At 38.9% G+C, this 22,665-nt stretch overlaps 1 protein-coding gene and 1 long non-coding RNA gene across 16 annotated transcripts in view; one reads left to right on the forward strand and one right to left on the reverse strand.

Moving 5' to 3' along the window:
* The window catches only part of LOC126952869 (uncharacterized), a 53,571-nt gene extending 53,460 nt beyond the window's left edge, over positions 1-111 (reverse strand). Inside the window, exon 1 of the long non-coding RNA XR_007725056.1 lies at positions 1-111. This exon is cut by the window's left edge and continues 439 nt beyond it. This is a non-coding gene — a long non-coding RNA (uncharacterized LOC126952869).
* A 175-nt stretch (positions 112-286) lies between these two features.
* Positions 287-22,665, forward strand: part of AHI1 (Abelson helper integration site 1) — a 225,359-nt gene continuing 202,980 nt past the window's right edge. For 12 of the 15 annotated variants that reach the window (XR_007725046.1, XR_007725047.1, XM_050787921.1 and 9 more), the window contains exons 1-4: positions 287-475; positions 809-870; positions 5,741-5,804; positions 7,274-7,398. Coding sequence is in view for 13 of the 15 variants with exons in the window: in XM_050787921.1 (XP_050643878.1) it covers positions 5,795-5,804; positions 7,274-7,398 (135 nt within the window). In the remaining 2 variants the exon portion in view is untranslated. Of the gene's footprint in view, positions 476-808; positions 871-2,145; positions 2,514-5,740; positions 5,805-7,273; positions 7,399-22,665 lie in introns of all 15 variants that reach the window. The other 3 variants (XM_050787920.1, XM_050787915.1, XM_050787917.1) reach the window with 2 other exon arrangements.

Below are 22,665 nucleotides of genomic sequence, written 5' to 3' on the forward strand. Positions count from 1 at the left end.
GGTGAGGGCGGGGAAGACTCAAGCTCTGTGGGAGCACCCGCGCATTTCCGACTCCCTTCCCGCTCGCACGGCCTCGGAGGCTGGAGGCCCGTAAGGTCCCCGAAGCGCGCGCCCACCAACAGCCTGAGGGCCCCGGTGCAGGCGCCGCGCGGCCCCTTCTCCCGGGCGGAGGCGAAGGCGGTGGCGGCGCGGGGACGGGGGCGGGGGCGGGGCCGCGGTCCGGGCCTAGCGCGCGAGAGGCGTCGGTCGCCATGGGAACGGCGGTGTAGGCAGGCGCTGACGTCAGCAGGCCGCGAGTCGTCCGCACTGCGGCACAGAGCAGTGGCTTGCTCTCCGAACCCGGGTCGCTGGCGGGTAAGGTGGCTTCGTGGCCGCCTCACTTAGCGCCCGCGCCGCTGGGCGCGGGGGAGTCGATTTGCACTGTTCCGGGTGTCGGCTTGGGCGGGACGGACGGTTCTGCCTACTCCTCCTCTCCGTAAGTACCTCGTGGGTTCGCTGGTGGCGGGAGCGCGGGCCGGGGTGCTGGGCCTGCCCGGCCCTCTCCGGGGTGGCGTGTCGGGGCTGCTGGAGTCCGAGAGCGCGGGGGCTGATCGCGGATTGACCGGGGAGCGTGGGCCGGGTGTCCCGGAGGAATGCGATTTCCCGGAGTCCTCAACGTACTTTTCCGCTTCTTTCACTGGTCTCGGTGTCTCCGGAGAGTTGAGCATGGTGTTCTGATAGGGAATTCAATCTTTGCCTTTCCTACTCCCGATTCTTGTTTAAATGCTTTTAAATCAGATGCGTACTGAGTGTGTTTATTTCCTTTTAGAGTGTCATCCTGGGGCTGAATCTTCAACCTGTCAAAGCCTACTTAATTACGTCTGAGAAAAGGTGATCAATTTGTTAAACTTATAAGAGCCAGATTATATTAATAGGGTTGTTTCGAGATGCATAAAAATAGAATAAAAATGTAGACCATTTAAGCATCCTTATCAAAGGTTGTGCTGCGTTTGGCATTCCTGTGAAAACATCTAATGTGAAAATAAAGTTTTTCCCTTTTGAGAAAGAGATGCCAACAGTTTTTTCACCTGTTGCATTAGCAGTTACTGTTATTGCTTGGGTTAGGAGGAAGATTGCTTCTTATGAGTACTCTGGGAAATTTTTTAAAGAATGCTTGAAAAAATTAAAATACCAAAAGTGTTATTAAACCATACTTAGAATCTTGTTTATGAAGAATAATATTTATGAAGTTAGAATCTTGTGTACTTATGAAGAATCTTGTTGATCTATTCATTGAATTTTGTGTACAGGATTTTTGTTTGTCTTTTTTTCCCTTGCGATAACATTTGGTTAAAGAGGGAATTATCAAGCCTCTCAATTTTTTCTCCCATTGATATTGAGTCACATATTGGCTGATAATCAGGTGGTCTGTAAAATAAAATGAGATGAGGTGTAATCCATTTAATTTTCCTACATAGTATCTCTTAGAAGCTCCTGTGAAAGGGTTTGTGAGGGAGAAGTTGTAAAATAATGGAATATATAAGATTCGGAGGTGTCTTTTAAAGTCCGACCTGAATTTTCGCAGATAATGTTACTAATTAAATATTAGTCATTAATTCTATCATATGTTTGCTGTAGTACACATTAAGATTTAGAGATGGCTGGGCGCAGTGGATCAGGCCTGTAATCCTAGCACTTTGGGAGGATCAAGAGTGGGTGGATCACTTGAGGTCAGGAGTTCAGTATCCGCCTGGCTAATGTTGGTGAAAACCCATCTCTACTAAAAATACAACAATTAGCCGGGCGTGGTGGCGCACACCTGTAGTCCCAGCTGCTAGGGAGGTTGAGGCAGGGGAATTGCTTGAACCCAGGAGGCGGAGGCAGCAGTGAGCTGAGATTGTGCCACTGCACTCCAACCTGGGCAACAGAGCAAGACTTTGTCTCCAAAAAAAAAAAAAATTAGAGATGATTTCTATAATGTATTTGCTGTGTTATTAAATAATATTAGTATTTATTCAGTTGTGTATTAAGCTATTAACAGTAAATAATTCTATGATTTCTGTATTTTATTAATAATTACTTATTTTTAATACAATAATACTGGACATAAAGTAATTTTATTGCAGTGTACTCATTACTTTGCTTTTTGGTATTTTCTCCTTGCAGTACTAAAACAGGTGCCATTTTAAATTCCCAGACAAGGAAAAACCAAGGATTAGAAATTAAGTAGCTTACCCAATGCCACACATCAGTAAGTGGTGACACTGGAGGTCAAACCTGAGTCTTTTTTACTCTAGGACCGTTGCTACTGCTTCGCTTTGCTTTGCTTCTCGTGTTTTCTCTTCTCTCTCCTCTTTTCTTTCATAGTGGCAGATACATAACTATAGAGAGCATTGGCGTGGCCTCCAAAGCTAGCAGTTTGGTGGGAGACAGAACATTTAACCAGGATGAAAATTCAGGGCTGAGGTAGAGGGAGTTACAAAGATTCAGGCATCCTGGGAGCACAGAAGAGAAGTGCTTCACTGCCCTTCAAGGTGCGAATGCTCTCTAGAGAAGATACTTGCCTTCAAAGGATAATGAGGAGTTTGTTAGAGTGACAAAGGAGGAAGGACATTTTTCAGGAGAGGGGATATATGTGTAATGATACAAAAGCAAGAGAGGACGTGGCACATGTGAAGGCCTGGAGGTAGTTTCACATGGCTGGAACACAGTGTATGGTGTGAAGGGGACATTTCATAAATGGCCTTGGACCTCAATGGTAAGGACTTGATATTTTTTTCAGTGTGTGATTGGGAGCTAGTGAAGAATTTTAAGCAAAGAAATGACACCGTCACATTTGAATTTTAGAAAATTACACTGATTGCTGTGTAGATGATGATTTATTTTTTAAAAGGGTAAGGTGATAGTGGCATGGAAACAATCTTAAAACAAACAGCATAATCCTTCCACAGTGTTTTTGTCCCAGAGTTACTGTCTCATGTCACTGCCTTTAGGGGTGGTGGAAAGACAGTTGGAAGAATTCTGTAAAGAATTGTCTACATGTCCCTTCTACAGGGGTCACCTTCCATTCACCCCTCAGCCCCAGCCTGCTAGGTTTCTGCCCCTCCATAAACAGCTTTGACACACGTGACTTCCTTCTTGCAGATTCAGTGGACTTTCTTCAAAACCTCCAGCCCCTTTTGATGCCACACAGTATATAGGCTACATCTCCTTTAAAACTCTTTCCTTCTGTAATGCTTCTGTCTCCCAGTTTTTTACCTGTCTCCCTGATTTTACTTTATATTGTGGGCTCTCAGGATTCTCATTGGCTTTTTATTTTCTTGCAACTATCATATTTATAAATAACTCCCAAATCTTCAGCCTAGGGTCTCCCTGCTGGATTAATAGATTGCCTAATAAACATAATATGATTATATACATAAACACAGACACACACATGTGACAGTAATAACAATTGTTCTTTTTGAAGGGTTTGCCATGTGCTAGGCATTGTGCCAAGTATTTTACTTGCATGTTCTCATTTAATCTTTGTAAAAACACTGAGTGATTTATTATTGTGAAAGATTAGGAAATTGATGTCCCTAGAGATGAATCTGCTGGCAGGTAGAACTGGTATTTGGATCCAAGGATCTGACAATGGAAGCTGATGCTTGTAGCTGCTCAGTGCCCTTCAGATACCCAACTCAACATGACCCACACTAAGCTTAGTGACTGCACCCTAGCAAGTACCTGTTATAATTATAGCTAACATTTATTGTTGCTGCTTCTGTCTGAGGTACTGTTGTAAATCATTTAACCCTTACAACAACCCTTTGAGTCGGCACTGGTAGAGTGTTTTTACAGATGAGGAAGCAAAAGTCACACAAGTGACTATGGAAACTAATTCTAGGACATGGATTTTAAACTACTCTCCTGTACTGCATTATATTACAGTTTAATGGTACTACTAACCTACTATTCTAGTTCTAGAAACATGGGAATCACCTCCGATTCTTTCTCCTGCCTCTTCATTAGTTATTTAATCTTTCCAAAATATTATCTGACTCCCATCACCCAGGCTGGAGCACACTGGTGCAGTCTCGGCTCACTGCAACCTCCACATCCCAGGTTCAAGCGGTTCTCCTGCCTCAGCCTCCCCAGTAGCTCCACACCTAACTAGTTTTTGTATTTTTAGTAGAGATGGGGTTTTACCATGTTGGCCAGACAGGACTCAAACTCCTGATCTCAAGTGATCTGCCTGCCTCATCCTCCCAAAGTATTGGGATTACAGGCATGAATCACCATGCCCGGCAGGCTTTTTTTGATGAATCATAGTCATAATATTGTTCAGCTTTTTCCCTATTAGATGACTGTCAAGTAGTATAAATATTAAATTTTTGTTTGTTTTATGATTTTTCTACTTACATGCTCTCAGGGATGCTGTCATTGTGCTTGCCTTTGCAGCTTCTCTTTCTAATTTGATATAGACTAGAAAGTAGAAGGTGAGTTATTAGGTTCATAACTGCTAGAAGGAGTAAATACAGGCTCCTATCACTAAAGTATAGGAGTTTTTACTCCATGGATTTAGTGATGTCTGTTTTGTTTGGGTACCACATGGTCGTTCCCTAAATTAACTGACGTAGTTAGGTATGTTTACATAATCATTCCTTTCTTTTTAGAATTTCTTAGACATTTCTGCAAGAGGAACATGAATGTGGATCTCCAGGGAATTGGAGCATTAACCAATAATGCCTTGGGCCCAGTGTGGTGGCTCACACCTGTAATCCCAACACTTTGGCAGGCCGAGGTGGGCAGATCACATGAGGTCAGAAGTTCAAGACCAGCCTGGCCAACATGGTGAAACCCTGTCTCTACTAAAAATACAAAAATTAGTTGGGTGTGGTGGCACACACCTGTAATCCCAGCTACTTGGGAGGCTGAGGCAGGAGAATCGCTTGAACCTGGGAGGTTGCAGTGAGCCGAGATCATGCCACTGCACTCGACAAAGGGAGACTCCATCTCAGAAACAAACAGACCAATAATCCCTGAACCAGCTTTTCTTCTTTTTTTTTTTTTAAACACTCTTCAGTTTTAGTCTCAATAACATGCATATTACGTTCTAAGTGTTCTAATGTGAGAATTAATATGTTCATTTTAGACATACACCACCATTTTTTAATAAAACGGGCAATTTAGTAATATACATACTGAGTTTAAACACGGTTTTGAGTAGTTCTGACACACAGTAATACACATCCAGGTTTTATTAAAGAAAGATGGTACACTTATTTGTACTATCCTTCTCTATTGTAGCAGAATTTTCAATGGCAGACACAGAGGTATTTAAATTCACTGTCTGTGAGTATGCTGCCCACAAGCATGCTTTAATGTATTAGTGAATGCTCTTAGGAAAGTCAGTCCTGAGATGGAGTTTGGTTTCTTAAAAGTGTGTTGAAATGTTCATTAATATATTGAAACATTTTAAAACGTTTATTAACATACCACGTTAGACGTTCACTGCCTTCAAAATGTTTTTTTTGTTGGTTTCAAATATATAAAGGCTTTCTTCATATATGATCCAGTTTGTTTCCCTTGATTTTAGGGCCCTAAACTGATTAAAATGTACCCAAGTCATAAGCATAAGGTTGGGATAAGGGAACATTGATTTATTGTTACACACTTAATGAAGTAGTGGACATACAATGGCATGATCTTGTGTGAATGTTTTATAATTTTTATTTGGAAGTTCCATATTACAAATACATCGTCTTTGTTTCGATAGGATCCTGACTGAGTCAATGCTTTACATTCTCAGTCCTCTGCATAAAGCTGAGAGATGCCTACTGGTAAGACATTCATGAAATTTATGTATAAGATTTATATTTTATACATTTACTTTTAAGTTTGGTTTATTTTAAGGGATTCTTTAACAGATCAATGAATACAGTAGATGTCATTGACCAAATATACTACATTTAGAGATACTTATTGGTTTTGTATTCAGTTTTCCGTTTAATGTTGTGATTAAGGTTAGTATGTATTTAATGGATGGTAGTTTGGGACTCAGCTGGACAAGGTAAATACTGATTACAACATAGGGTTAGTTTTTATTTTTTATCGTCAAAATTGAATGTTTTACTCCACCACAAGCATTGGCAATCTTTTCTAAAAGGACCAGCTAGTAAATATTTTAGGCTTAGTCTCTGCTATAACTACTCAAGTCTGTGTCTGTCTCTGTTTTAAAGCATGAAGGCAGTTATAACAATTCTTAATCAAATGGGCATGTCTGATTTCCATAAACCTTTACAAAAACAAGTGACTAGCCTGCAGGCCATAATTTGCCAACACTTGCTCTAGAGCACCCATTCATTCAGCGTTTATTAATTTAAAACATAATGACTATGTACACTATGTCAGACCTCATAATTGTTGCTAGGGATGTAGTTATGGGGGAAACAGACGATATGTTTCTAATAATTATACAATTTCCATTTGGGTTAAGTGCTGCGAAGGAAGAGAACAACCTGCTATGTGAGAAAGATGAAAATTTAGATGAGTTTGTCAGGAGATGTTTTATTTACAGACAGCATTTAAACTAAAGACAGGTTAACACCAGCCAGGTGAGGAGTTAGAGGAAGTTTGCCTCAGAAACAGCTTCACGTGGGAAGGAGCTTGTTGTGACGGAGGAGCTAAAGGAAGGGTATTGTAGCTAGAACATAGGCATCTAAGAGGGTATTTGTCTTGACTTGAAGCCCTGGAGATAGATCAGGAGGTATGGAACCCTATAGGGCATATAAAAGACTTATTTTATCCTAAATGAAATGAGAAATTTTCAGGGGCTTAAGCATTATCTTATTGATGTTTTAAAGGAAAAACCTGTTAATGTTTGTGGACTACTGATTACAGGCTAGGCAGACCTTAGCCATTTTCATGCAAAATGATCTTTGACATAAGATAATTGTGATTTTACAGATAAGGAAAATTAAGTTTAGAGATGTTAAGTAACTTGTCTAAAGCCACATAACATGTAACTAACAGTGGTAGATGCTACTGTTTATCAGAAATAAAAAGTTAACTTGGCAAAGGAGACTTTTAGAGTGAGTGGCCAAAAAGGTCAGAGGGATACAGGTGAACGTTGTGATCACTAAAGTCAAAACAAAAAGTATTTTAAGAAGGAAAGACTGGTGAGTTTTTCTAATGTAGCTAGAGAACTCATGTCGGTATTTACAAGACTTTATTTCTTAACATAATAGTAGTGTAGATTATGTGTTATAATAGAGTCGTTTACAAAATGACATGACTCTATCTTTTGTAGCTGAGAGTGAAGCAAAAGTAAAAACCAAAGTTCGCTTTGAAGAACTGCTTAAGACTCACAGTGATCTAACACGTGAGAAGAAAAAACTGAAGAAAAAACTTGTCAAGTCTGGAGAAAACATCTCAGTAAGTAAATGATCATTGGGTAATGGTGATTTACATATCTGCATAAAATGCAGATATGACTGCATTTCATGTTAAAATTCTAAGGAGTTTGGAAAATTAAAAACACTAACACTATGTCATGGTCAATAACACATGGTAAAATAAAGTTTACATTAGAATCAACATCACTGTGGAAGTATTGAGTTCATTCTTGAGTGCTGTCCTACAGGAAGAACACACACACAGTGGGGAGAATGATCGGAGATAGTGGGGAAACTCAAAACTAGCCATGATACCATTTTGAAGAAAATATTTTTAACCCATAATTGCGAAGAACTTAGGAAGTAGTATCTTAACTTCAGATATTGAGTAGCTTGTGCTTATTTAAGCTTTTTCTGTGTGATTCTACCCGACAGAACCGGGAGAAGTCAATGGCCTTAAGGCAATAATTATCCTTTTATGTTTGAGGCACACTTTCAAATGGTAGAATTTTTGGCAGCACACTTTAAGGGATTAAAAATACAGTGCTTAAAGTAAAGACTAAGCAAATCAGCAACTAACTACAACCTGATCCCCTTGGAATCACAAAGAGTCTGTATTGGCATCCACAGTTAGTGTACTCTATACCCTTTATACCTATCTCACTACTTCAGTTGCGCTTTTTACTACTTTGACTGTTATCTCTTCTGTCCTCACAGAAAAAAAATAAATAGGTTCTAGTGTAAATAATAATGTAGTTTTTTTTTTTTTTTTGGCAGGAGTTTTATGCTGAGTTACACATCCTACATTTTGCTTGTAGTAAGATTTACCCCATTTTTTCTTAAGACCTGTTTATTTTAGTATTCTGTCTGGCAGCTGTCAATGTAACAGTATAAATTCTGAAGTGAGGCAAAAATAAGTACTAACACAGGCCAAAATCCAGCTGCACACATGTAAGGGTTCATAGTATATACACTGGTATACTACTGCACAAAAATTTCCAACTGACAGAGTGGGACAGATTAGCACTTCCATAGTGAATGCTGCTCTGAAATAGCATGTGCTTTTTCCGGTGGTACTGGTGTACAATATGGTAGGGAATAGTGACATGGAGGTTGAAACATTGCTTATTGGTATATGCCCTCCCCTCAGATGTAGTGGTTTATGTTGGGCAAAAGCAAAAAGAACCCTGGAAACAGTTGTCTGCAGAGATGTTTTATGCTCAGAGAAGAACCTCATATTGTGTCTCAGTATTAAAGAACTGGGAGTTGTGAGCCATGAACAAGACTGAATCTAAACTGATTTAGACCAAGGTTTAAATTAAGTGGATAATCAGAATAGGCAGAGGTTATTTCCATTTACCTAAAGTCCAGTTTAAATGTTGAGGGGCACATAAGTGTGAAATGACTAAACATAATTTACCCAGCCTCTCTTTGCAAACAGCAGGCCTGACTAGGCTTCTTTTCTTTCAGAAATAAGTACACTAGGAACAGATATTTGGAAAGAGATTTCCCAGCTCAAAAGAAAGGGAATATTTCTAGAGGACTTGGAGGAAAACAGAATATTTTTGACATGATTAACTTTAGGAAGTAAAAGAATAATACCTGCTTTCATTTGCTAGATGCCTGAATGCTTTCTATCTTTAGGCACTCTTCTAAACACTTTATATATATTCAGTCATTCAGTACAGACGACAAAATTATGGGGTTTTATTTCTTCGGAAGAGAAAACTACATCATAGAACTTAAATAACTTGCTGAAAGTTACATCGTAAATGGTAGAACCAGGATTCAAACACTTGAGAGCGGGAGTGCGGAATCCACTGCCTTAACCACAACCCAATATTGCCTATTTTAATGAAATTTGAAGAGATAGGACCTCTTCTTGAAAGAAGAACGGGGAATCCTACATACAAAACAGGCTGAGATGAGAAAGGGAGCAGTCTGAAATAAAATTAAGCGAGGAAAAAAGTCAAAATAAGGATTCATAATAATGGCAGGTTGATCTTATGTTCCAATTATATATAAGGCACAATAATAGTTTTACAAATATTATTTCTAAATCTTACTGTTAATCTTGCAAGATAGGCATTGGGCTCTTTTTTGGCACATGAGAAATTTTATAAACAGACATGTTAAGTGATTTCCTTAGGTCATATAGTCAAAAATAGGATAACGAGGATTTAAGACTGCAGTCTCTGCAATTTTAAAAGTACATGTTCTTTCTTCAGTTGCTTTCTTAAGACTATATCTCAGGCCTAAAATGATAGAATTGACACTATGTTTGAAAAATCTAATCAGTGAAGTGGGAGACAAATTCGAGGTGAGAAGAAATGACCAAAACTAAAATGAAAGAAATAAAGAATGAGGACATAGGAAAATATTTGACCCACAGATAAGTATTCCCGGACAGCACTAGTGGAGCAGCAACAATAACGAGCATGACGAAGAAACCTTGCTGAGATTTCTGAAGAGATGAGTCCATCCCGCATTCTAGGCAAGACTTACGAGATGAGAACTATATCTAGAAACATTCTTTTGTTTTTATCTTAAGAGTAAAATAAATATTACAAACACTTAAACAGAAAAACATATAATACATTTCAGACTTCTCTGTAAAAACACTAAATCCAAAAGACAATGGAGAAATATTTAGAGCATTAAGGGAAAAATTGTAGCCCGAGGAATCTAGTCACCTAAGTTGTTAGTCATTTGTGATGGTAGTTGTAAACATATTTGCATTATTAGCGAAATATTATCAGTGTTCCCTCCCTGAAAAAAAAAAACGAAGATTTAAGATTTATTAAAAATGTAGTACCATTTCTAGATAAGAATCAAAGTTAAGAATTTAAGAATAGAACATCTTAAGATCTTAGAGGGAGGGATGAAGAGAAGTTGGTTAAGGAGTATAAAAATACAGTTGGAAGGAATAAATTCTAGTAGTTAGTATTACAGTAGGGAAATTACAGTTAATAATTGTATATTTCAGAATAGCCAGAAGAAAAGATTTATGTTCCCAACATAAAAGATAAATGCTTGGAGTAATGGGTATGTCAGATGCTCTGATGTGATCATTATACACTATATACAGTGTCAGAATATCACATGTACCCCCAAAATATGTACAACTATTATATATCAGTTAAAAAAATTTTAATGGAAAATTTGTGAACCAAAAATACATTGGATGAACTTTGAAATCAGTTAAATATGTAGAACTTTCTTAATTATTATATATGTCCAGAATAATTCCTGAAGATTTTACATTAGATATGTGTCTATGATAATGTGAGAGAACAGAACCAAATTATTTTCAAAGGTTAAGCAAAGCGTCTTAACTTAGGAAGAAAAAGTCACGTAACCATTATTCTTAACCATAGCGTATAGTCAAAAGTTATTATTTCATCCTAGAGTTTGAAATAAATAAAACAAGTGATAGATATAAAATAGATTATTACACTTTCTAAGTCATCTGAGTTAAAAAAATTAGATGAGATTTTTTAAAAGAATATAATGAAATAAGAAATTTAAGAGCAAACTCAGTCATGACAATAAATGTAAATAGTTTAAGCTTCCTACTTTTAAAAGCAGATTCAAAAATAGACTTTTAAAGTAATCAGGACCAGGCATGGTAGCTCATGTCTGTAATCCCAACACTTTGGAAATCCAAGGTGGGAGAAATTGCTTCAGTGCAGGAGTTCAAGACTAGCCTGGGCAATGTAGTAAGATCCCATCTCTCAAAAAATAACTTATCTGGGCATGGTGGCATGCACTTGTAGTCCTAGCTACTCGGGAGGCTGAGGTGGGAGGATTGCTTGAGCCTGGGAGGTCGAGGCTGCAATGAGCCATGATCATGCCACTGCATTCCTACCAGAGTGATAGAGCGAGACCTTGTCTCAAAAATAGTAGTAATAATAAATAAAATAAAATATCAGATATTTTGCTTGCAAGATTCACACATTAAACAAAATGACATAAAGTTTAAAAGTAAAAGTGTGGGCCGGGCGCGGTGGCTCAAGCCTGTAATCCCAGCACTTTGGGAGGCCGAGACGGGCGGATCACGAGGTCAGGAGATCGAGACCATCCTGGCTAACACGGTGAAACCCCGTCTCTACTAAGAAATACAAAAAACTAGCCGGGCGAGGTGGCAGGCGCCTGTAGTCCCAGCTACTCGGGAGGCTGAGGCCGGAGAATGGCGTGAACCCGGGAGGCGGAGCTTGCAGTGAGCTCACTCCAGCCTGGGCTACAGAGCGAGACTCCGTCTCAAAAAAAAAAAAAAAAAAAAAAAAAAAAAAAGTGTGCAAAAATATAGACAGTTGTCTATGTTTTTCTTTCTGAAGAAAAACTTATAGCTGTCTCATTTATGAATGTGTGTTAAGAGAACAAAATCGCTATGTAAATATATGAACACATTGAAATTAATCATGTTAAAAGAATAATCTGTCTCAGCGATATAGTTCCCCCAAAGAACTCAAGAATAGCTTAATAATTGGATAGCAGTCAATATTAATGTTAGTGCAAATAAATTGAATAAAAAAATATAAAAATAACAAGGAAAACAGCTGTTGTATTTTTATTGGAAATAGGATGGTAATGGATTTTTTAGAACATTTTGTGTTCGTGTCTGTGAAAGCCATACATGTGAGCACCAAACCTAGAGCATGCTGTGGGGTTCTTGGAAAATGCAAATCCATACATATACATGGTATATTATGTATGATTTCAGTAGTTTTCTGTGGGTCCCTTTGAAAAGGGGGACACCTAGCCTATAGGTTCTTCCTTTAAAATCAGGACCTGCAATGGAAGATGTCTTTTCATCATAAGTGTTTAATAATCTTGAAGTAAATATATTAAGGCATGAAACATAAAGATATAATAGCTTTTTTTCAATAGGTATTTGTCCATATTTGTTGCATAGCAGGCACCATAAGTGTTTTACATGTATTAACTCACCTAATTCTCACACACATCCTATAAAATCAGTATACACTGAAGAACTGAGGCACAGAGGTTAAGAAACGTACCCAGGATCATATAACTAATAATAGTGAATCCAGGTCCTACTGATTCTATAGCTTGTACAGTACAGTTCATAACAACTATACTGGCTCCCTGTTATGCCAGTGTATAGTGTACAGTGTGGGCAAATATGATGCTTAGTGAGGAGAACAAATGATCATTATTGATGGTTTGAATGCTAATAATAGAAAACCTATGTGAATCAACCTGTGTGAACAAAATAAGTACACAAAATTAACGATTATAGCTAGAAACAATAAGAAAATATTGGAGAAAAATACAAAAATTAACAGATAGATACTACATACATAGAAACTACAAAAGTCCTGAAAGATCTTAAAAGTAAAATTTCCAAAAGTACAGATTCAAATAGAAAACATTTATTAGTAGGTATTACAGATAGGTTGCACTTTATATGTACCGGGTGTTTCCAGCTTAATTTTTAGTTTTAATCCAGTTGTAATAGTTTCCAGTGGATGATTTCTTTAGTTGCAAAATTAGGCTAAAGTTAATGCAGAAAAATACAACAGGAAGATTAACTGAAATATTTAAAACAAAAGGCCAGGCACAGTGGCTCACACCTGTAGTCCTAGCATTTTAGGAGGCTAAGACAGGCAGATCACTTGAGGCTAGCAGTTCAAGACCAGCCTGGCTAACATGTTGAAACCCAGTCTCTAGTAAAAATACAAAAAATTAGCCAGGCATGATGTTGTGTACCTGTAATCCCAGCTACTTGGGTAGCTGAGGCACGAGAATCATGTGCACCCAGGAGGTGGAGGTTTCAGTGAGCTGAGATCATGCCACTGCACTCCAGCCTGGGTGACAAGAGTGAAACTTTGAGGGAAGGAATTTTATCTCACAAACTAAAAATTACATTTCAGGTAACTCAGAAACTTAAATGTAAAAATCTTAATAGGCAGATATTTCCATAAGGCAATAAAAATGACTGGCTGGTTTAACCTTCCAGTGTGTAAAGATATTCTGTTCTTAAAAGGGATAAAAGACCTCCCAAAATATTCTGGTCTCAAAAGGGATAAAAGACCTCCCAAATGAAGACAGCATTTTCTGCCTGCACACAGAAGACTCAATGAGTATTTGTTGAATGAATGAATAAATCTGATGTATAAGATACTTTTTTGTCAAAAACCAAACCTGGCTATAAGCCAGTTCACTGAGAAAAGTATGTAGTATTTTTATAGTCATAGCATTAATGCTCTTACATATAGCTACTGATAATAATTGCTAATATTTATTGAACAACTACATAATGTGGAATCAGAAGGACCTTCTGAGTATTTTATAATTATCCTATAATCCTTGTAACAACCTTATGAGTAAGTTTCATCCCTACTGTTAACTTGTAAGGAAATTGCATAAATTGATTCTATAAATGTTAAGATAATAGCTAAGTGAGCAAAAGGAATGAAAAAATAAAACCAGATACAAGAGAAAATAGCATTGACTAATAAAATGTAGTAATATTTTAAAAGAGGTTCAGATTGGAATACCAAGATATTTTTGCTTATCAAAAAGGTATTTAAAAGTTTATTAGTAGTATGGTAGCAAGCAAGGCTTTTTGGTAGAATGCTGGTGGAAAGGTTAACATGTGATATGGTTTGGCTGTGTCCACCCCCAAATCTCATCTTGAATTGTAACTCTCAAAATTCCCATGTGTCATGGGAGGAACCCAGTGGGAGGTAATTGAATCATGGGGACAGGTCTTTCCTGTGCTGTTGTCATCATAGTGAATAAGTCTCATGAGATCTGATGGTTTTAAAAATTGGAGTTTCCCTGCACAAGCTCTCTCTGCCTGCCACCATCCATGTAAGATGTGACTTGCTCCACCTTGCCTTCCACCATGATTGTGAGGCCTCGGCCATGTGGAACTTTAAGTCCATTAAACCTCTTTCATTTGTAAATTGCCCAGTGTCAGTTATATCTTTATCAGCAGCCTGAAAATGGACTAATACACCGTCTTTGAAGTGGTTCAGGTTTTTCCAGCAGTATTCAATAGCCTGGTTATAGTTATGGAAATAAAGTTCACTAAATTTGAACAGTGCCTGCAGTTTTACCAGAGAAGTGTGATGGATAGAAAGTACATGAAAATGGCGGGTGGTGATTGAAGTGATGGATTGTGGGATCAAAGCATCAGGAATTAGATAAGAGGGGCTTGATAAATAAAGAGAATATGGTGGGCTCAGAGTGTAATAAACTGCTTATTATTTTACACTGCTAAGTCTGGAGTGGTTTGATACTCAGCAATAGTAACTGGAACAAATAAATATGAATTGCTAAGAGTAAGCACTCAAATTGTAGCTATAATGATTTTTGGAGTTGCATATGCATTTTTTTAAAAGGGGAAAGTTAGGCCATATTTTGCTCACTTTTATTGTGATACTGTATTATCTTGATTTTATCTTCGCTCACTTTATTTTTATAATAGTTCTTTTGTAGAGGTGATATCTTCTTCATCTTATGAATTACATTTTCTAAAACTTTTTGTATTGTGCACTGAATTGATTTTAAAAGAGTAGAAAATCTTCACAGTTTCCTAAGTATTAATAATATCCTTCATGTGTTCATTCACTTAAGTGCTGGCCTGGATTTAGCTTATAAATCTGTAATTACCTTGGCTCTGTCAAAAACAAATTTAGAACCCCAATGTTTTCAGGGGGTAACTAAATTTAGAAAACCTTAAATGGGCTGGGTTTGGTGGCTCACGCCTGTAATCCCAGCTCTTTGGGAGGCTGAGGTGGGTGGATCACGAGGTCGGGAGTTCGAGACCAGCCTGACCAACATAGTGCAACCCTGTCTCTACTAAAAATACAAAAAAAAAAAAAACTTAGCCAAGTGTGGTGGCAAGCACCTGTAGTCCCAGTTACTTGGGAGGCTGAGACAGGAGAATCACTTGAAGCTGGGAGGTGGAGGTTACAGTGAGCCAAGATCGCACCACTGACTCTAGCCTGGGTGACAGAGTGAGACTCCATCTCAAAAAAAAAAAAAAAAAAAAGCTTTAAATGGATTATACTGGCTGAGGTAATTTCAGTGTATCCCAGAGCAAAGCCCAGCAATATTTAAAGGATTGCCAGCAAAATCCAGCCACCAACAATATAAAATTTATAATGCCAGATAGTCAATCAAATCTACCAGGCATTTAAAAAAAGAAAGATAACCTGATCCATTACCAAAAGATGAGTCAATCAATAGAAACAGACTCTAGGAGAGGAACGAGAAAACATAAAGAAGGTGTAAAAGAAAGAAATAGAACATATTTCCAAAGACCAAATCATACTTCTACAGATTAAAAAAATACAGTATTCAAAATTTTTAATTGACTGCAGTTAGCATACTGGACAATGCATTAAAATTATCAGTAAACGTGAAGAAATAGCAATATAAATTATTCAAATCAAACACAAAAAAATCAGTGGTGGGCTGACATGGCCTATCCAGGTTTATGAGAGCTGGTTGTTAAGTATTAGGGAATTTTGTAAACTGGTTGTTAAACCATTAGTAACTTAAAATTGGCTATTTATGTGAATACTTACATCATGGAAGTTGGTAAACACTGGACTAGGCTTTTTGTTTGTACTGCCCTGTCCTCGCTGGAGAGTTTATTTAACAGCATACCACTAAAAAAGGCCTTTGGAATAGGAGTTGGAGAGAAGGAAGAAGAGAACACCAATGACCTATAGAACAATATTAGGCATTTTAACTTATGTGTACTTGAAACCTGAGGAATGGGGACCGAATACATTGGAAGAAATAATGACTAAAAACTTTGTAGACTGTGTGGAAACAAAACACCCACAGATCAGGAAAGCTCAACAGGTCATAAACGAAAGAAATATGAACAAAATCATACTACAGTTGCTGAAAATGAAGGATAAATTGAAAATCTTAAAAGCAGCCAGAGAAAATAAAGACTTTTTATGTGGGAGAATAATGACAGCAGACTTCTCATCAGAAACGATTCTAGCTAAAAGACAATGGAACAATATTTTAAAATAGTGAATAAAAAAAAATTGTCAACCTAAAATTTCTGTCCTCAAAAAGTTTCTATTTCACCTTCATTTTTGCAAGAAGACATATCTTGCAAAAATGAAGGTGAAATAAAAACTTTTTGAGGTGTACAAAAGCTGAAAGAATTTGTCAGTAAACCTGTAGTACAAGAAAGTGTTAAAAAAAAAAAAAAAAAAGACAATACCAAGTAGACATTTTGATTTACAATAAAGAAGAGCAGAACAAATAGTAAACATGATATAGAAGGATTTTCTCTTACTAAAAAAATCTCTTTAAAAGATATTTTTTAAAGCAAGAATAATTAGTTGTTTTTTTGTAGGATTTATAATAAATGGTGAGTATCCCTAACCTGAAATTCGAAATGGTCAAGAATCCAAAACATTTTGAGCATGATTATGCTCAAAGGAAATGCTCATTGGAGTATTTTGGATTTTGAATTTTAGATTAGGAATGTTGAACCAGTAAATATAATGCATATATACAAAATCCAAAGAAATCTGAAACGCTTTTTGTCTCAAGCATTTTGTATAAGGGATATTCAACCTGTATTTGTAGAAGTAAATGATTTAACAACGGTCTTAGTTTTCTGTTACTTATAACAGAATACCAGAAATGTAATTTATTAAGAAAAGGAATTTATTTCTTACAGGTTTTAAGGCTGAGAAGTCCAAGGTCAAGGGTTCACATCTGATGAGAACCTTTTTGCTGGTGAGGACTCTGCAGTCCCAAGGTAGTGCAGAGCATCATATGCCAAGGGGGCTGAATGTGTTAGCCCAAGTCTGCTTCTTATAAAGTCACCAGCCCCACCGTTATGATGATCCTCTAATCCAGCAATCCCCAACCATTTTGGCACCAGGGGCCAGTTTTGTGGAAGACAGTTTTTCCATGGAGCGGGCCAGGGGTGATGGTTTCAGGATGAAAGTGTTCCACCCCTCAGATCATCAGGTATTAGTTAGATTCTCATAAGGAATGTGCAACCTAGGTCCCTTGCATGCGTCGTTTATAATAGGGTTGATGCCCCTGTGAGAATCTAATGCTGCCACTGATCTGACAGGAGGTGGAGCTCAGCCAATAATGCTCTCGCCCACCACTTACTTCCTGCTATGTGGCCTGATTCGTAAAAGGCCATGGACAAGTACCGCTCTGAGGCCTGGGGTATGGGGACCCCTGCCCTAATCTGTTAGCCCATTAATCCATAAATTGGCCAATCCATTGATGGATTAATCTGCTCATGAGGGCAAAGTCCTCATGACTCAATCACCACTAAAAGGCCTCAACTTTCAATACTGCCAAATTATGGACTAAATTTTAATGTTTTTGAGAGGACAAATGTTCAGACGTAAGACCAACATAGCACAAAGTATGGGAGGAAATAAATAGAAGTATATTTTTGTGAGTTTCTTCTTTTTTATTTTTTCTTTTTTTTTTTTTTTTAAGATAGGGTCTCGCTCTGTCACCCAGGCTGGAGTGCAGTGGTGAGATCACAGCTCACTGCAGCCTTGACTTTCTGGGCTTAAGCAATCCTCCCACCTCCACGCCCTCAGTAGCTGGGACTACAGGTGCACACCACCACATCTGGCTAATTTTTGTTTTTTCTGTAGAGACAGGGTCTCACTATGTTGCCCAGTCTGGTCTTGAACTTCTGGGTCCATGTGATCATCCTGCCTTGCATTCCCAAAGTGCTGCAATTACAGGTGTGAGCCACCATGCCTGGCTGAGTTTCTTAAAATATATGTGAAGTGGCATTATTTAATGGTAGAAAATTGTATTAGTCTTTTCTCGCTGCTATAAAGAGCTAACTGAGACTGGGTAATTTATGAAGAAAAGAGGTTTAGTCACCTTACAGTTCAGCATGCTATATTGGGGGGGGCATGGCTGGGGAGGCCTCCGGATGCTACAATCATAGTGGAAAGGGAGGCAGGCACAGTTTTCACATGGCCAGACCTGGAGAGAGAGCGAGCAAAGGGAGAAGTGCTACACACTTTCAAACAAAGGGATCTCACGAGAACTCCAGAGAACAGCAGGAGGGAAGTCCACACCCATGATTCAGTCACCTCCCACCTGGTCCCTCTTTCAACATGTGGTAGTAATTCACCATGAGATTTGGGTGGATACACAGAACCAAACCATGTCATTCCACCCTGGCCTCTCCCAAATCTCATGTCCTTCTCACATTTCAAAACACAATCATGCTTTCTCAACAGTTCCCCAAGTCTTACCTTATTTCAACATTAACACGAAATTCCACAGTCCAAAATCTCATCTGACACAAGGCAGGTCTCTTCCATGAGCCTGTAAAATAAAAAACAAGTTAGTTACTTCTGAGATACAATGTGGGCATAGGGATTGGGTAAATGCTCCCATTCCAAAAGTAAGAGATTGGCCAAAACAAAGGGGCTATAGGCCCCATGCAAGTCCAAAACCCAGCAGGGCAGTCATTAAATTTTAAAGCTCCAAAATAATCTCCTTTGACTCCATGTCTAACATCTAGACCACACTGACACAAGGGGTAGACTCCCAAGGCCTTGGGCAGCTCTACCCTGTGGCTCTGCATGGTACAGCCCCTGCAGCTGCTTTCAGTGGCTGGCATTGAGTGCCTGTGGCTTTTCCAGGTGCATGGTGCAAACTGTCTGGATCTACAATTCTGAGCTCTGGAGGACAGTGGCCCTCTTACCACAGCTCTCTACCAGGCAGTGCCCCAGTGGAGACTGTTGTGTGGGAACTCTAACTCCACATTTCTCTTCTGCACTGCCATAGTGGAGGTTCTCCATGAGGGTTCCACCCCTGCAGTGGACTTCTATCTGGACGTCCAAACATTTCCATACATCCTCTGAAATCTAGGCAGAGGTTTCCAAACCTCAACTCTTGCCTTCTGCATACCCACAGGCTCAATACCACATGAAAGCTGCTAAGACATGGGACTTTCACCCTCTGAATTAATAGCCCGAGCTGTCTCTTGGCCCCTTTTAGCCACAACTGGAGCCAGAGCAGCTGGGACACAGGGCCCCATGTCTCAAGGCTGCACAGAGCGGCGAGGCCCTGGGCCTGACCCATGAAACCATTTTTCCCTCCTAGGCTTCCAGGCCTGTGATAGGAAGGGCTCTGTGAAGGTCTCTGAAATGACCTGGAGGCATTTTCCCCATTGTCTGTGCATTAACATTTGGCTTTTTTTAATTTATGCAAATTTCTGAAGCCTAGAATTCCTCCTCAGAAAATTAGTTTTTCTTTTTAACCTCTTGGTCAGGCTCCACATTTTCCAAACTTTTGTGCCTGCTTCCCTTTTAAATATAAATTCCTGCTTCAGGTCATTTCTTTCTTTATGCAAATGAGCACAGGTCTTTTAGAAGCATCTAGGCCACATCTGAACACTTTGCTGCTTAGATGTTTCTTCCACCAGATACCCTAAATCATCTCTCTGAAGTTCAGTGCTCCACATATCTCTAGAGCAGGGGCACAATGCCACCAGTCTCTGCTAAAGCATAGTAAGAGCGGCCTTTACTCCAGTTCCCAATAAGTTCTTCATCTCCATCTGAGACCTTGTCAGCGTGGCCATCTCTGTTCATATCAGTATCTGCATTTTGGTCATAACCGTTTAACAAGTCTTTATGGAGTTCCAAACTTTGCTGTCTTCTTCTGAGCCCTTCAAACTGTTCCAACTTTTGCCTGTTACCCAGTTCTAAAGTCACTTGCACATTTTCAGGTATCTTTATAGCAATGTCCCACTTCTCTGGTACCAATTTTCATATTAGTCCGTTCTCACACTGTTCTAAAGAACTACCTGAAGCTGGACGCTGTGGCTCATGCCTGTAATCCCAGCACTTTGGGAGGCCAAGGTAGGCAGATTACCTGAGGTCAGGAGTTTGAGACTAGCCTGGCCAACATGGTGAAACGCTGTCTGTACTAAAAATAAAAAAATCAGCCGGGTGTGGTGGCACATGCCTGTAGTCCCAGCTACTCAGGAGGCTGAGGCAGGAGAACCGCTTGAACCTGGGAGGCGGCGGCTACAGTGAGCCAAGGTCACACCGCTGCACTCCATCGTGGGCAACAGAGTGGAGACTGGGTAATTTATGAGAAAATAGGTTTAACTGGCTCACAGTTCAACTGGCTATACAGGAGGCATAGCTGGGGAGACCTCCGGAAATTTATATTCATGGTGAAAGGTGAAGGGGAAGCGGGCATGGACTTCACATGGCCAGAGCAGGGGAGAGAGAGAGAGAGAGAGAGAGAGAGAGAGTGCAAAGGAGGACGTGCTACACACTTTCAAACAATCAAATCTTGCAAGAACTCCATCACGAGAACAGCAAGGGGATGTCTGTCTCCGTGATTCATCTCCCACCACGCCCCTCCTTCAACACGTGGAAATTACAATTCAACATGAGATTTGGGTGGGGACACAGAGCCAAACCATATGAGTCTTCATAAATTTGTTTTAAAACGATAGCTGAAAAGCCAATAATGATGCAATGGAATTGCCAAGAACTATCGAGAAAGACAGCTGGAAAAGAGGACAAAGCCAGGCGAGGTGGCTCACGCCTGTAATCCCAGCACTTCGGGAGGCCGAGGCAGGCGGATCATTGAGACCATCCTGGCTAACACAGTGAAACCCTGTCTGTACTAAAAGTACAAAAAATTAGCCGGGCATGGTGGTGGGCGCCTGTCGTCCCAGCTACTCGGGAGGCTGAGGCAGGGGAATGGCATGAACCAGGGAGGTGGAGCTTGCAGTGAGCTGAGATCACGCCACTTCACTCCAGCCTAGGTGACAGAGCAAGACTCTGTCTCAAAAACAAAAAGAAAAAAAAAAAGGGCAGAGACAAAGAACAAATAGGGCAAACGAAAGGAAATAATAGAATGGTATATTTAAACTCAGCAATATCGAGAATAATTTAAATGTGGATGGTCCAAATAGACCCAATAAAAAGTAGAAAGTGTCAGATTGGCAAATAAGAACCAACTATATGTTGATTATAAGAAACTTGCTTTGAATATAAGGGCATAGGTAGGTTAATATTTAAAGGATGGAAATATATACCATGCTAACACTAGTAAAAAGAAAACTGGAGTTGTTACATTGATATCAGAGAAAGTATATTTTAGAATAAAGAATATTGCCAAAGGTAAAAAGAAATCTTTTTAATGATAAAGGTGTCAGTATCAAGATATAACTGTGTATGAAACTCATAGCAAAGCTTCAAAATACACAAAGCAAAAACTGATAGAAATGAAATGAGAAATAGATAATTACAGTTAGATATGTTAGTATCCTCTCTCAGAAATTAATATAACAAGTAGACAAAAAATCAATAAGAAAGTAGATTTCAATAACGTTGACAAATTTGAATTGAGTTTTATGAGAACATTGTATCCAACAAACAGAATACTCATTGTTTTCTAGTGCGTGTGGAATATTCACCAAGACAGACATCATTCTGGGCCGTAATACAAGTCTACATAGCTTCATTTTATACATAAAAATTAAATAAAACTTTTAAATATAAAAGAAATGTTTTTAATAATACAAAATGTTTTCTTAGGCCACAACAGAATCAAATTAGAAATAGTTAACCAAAAGTTATCTGCAGTGTCACCAAATATTTGGAAATTCAATAAGACCCTAGATCAATATATTGAAGAAGAAAACACAAAAGAAATTATAACATATTTTGAACTCACTAAAAATGAAATTATAGCATATCAAAATTTATGGAATGCTGCTGAAGCATTACTTAGAAGGAAACTTGTAGCATTATATTAAAAATGAGGAATGGTCTGAGATCCATCATTGAAGCTTTCACCTTAAAAGAGTATGAACAAATTAGACAAAATAAACACAGGATAGAAATAAGAAGAGTATAAATCAGTGAAATAGAAAACCTCAGTAAATGCAAATGCAACTTTTTAAAAGAAGAATAAAATTGATTATCATATGTGGTGGGGATTTCCAGGGCCACCCCCAGGCTTGATAATTCGCTAGAGAGACTCACAGGACTCAAAAGCTGTTATACCTGCACCATTTATTACAGCAAAAGGATACAGATTAAAATCAGCAAAGGGAAAAGGTGCATGGGACACAGCCCAGGAGAAACCAGATGCAAGCTTTCAGGTGCACCCCTAGTAGAGTTGCAAGGGACTCACTTAATTCCTCCAACAACATGTGACAAAATGTGCAAAGTGTTGCCACCCAGGGAAGCTCACCCAAGCCTTGATGTTCATGGTGTTGTGTAGAGGGCTGTGTGGGTTTTGTGTAGAGACAGTGCATTCAGTGCCTGTG

Source organism: Macaca thibetana, chromosome 4 (assembly GCF_024542745.1).
Source record: "Macaca thibetana thibetana isolate TM-01 chromosome 4, ASM2454274v1, whole genome shotgun sequence".
NCBI classification, from domain to species: Eukaryota; Metazoa; Chordata; class Mammalia; order Primates; family Cercopithecidae; genus Macaca; species Macaca thibetana.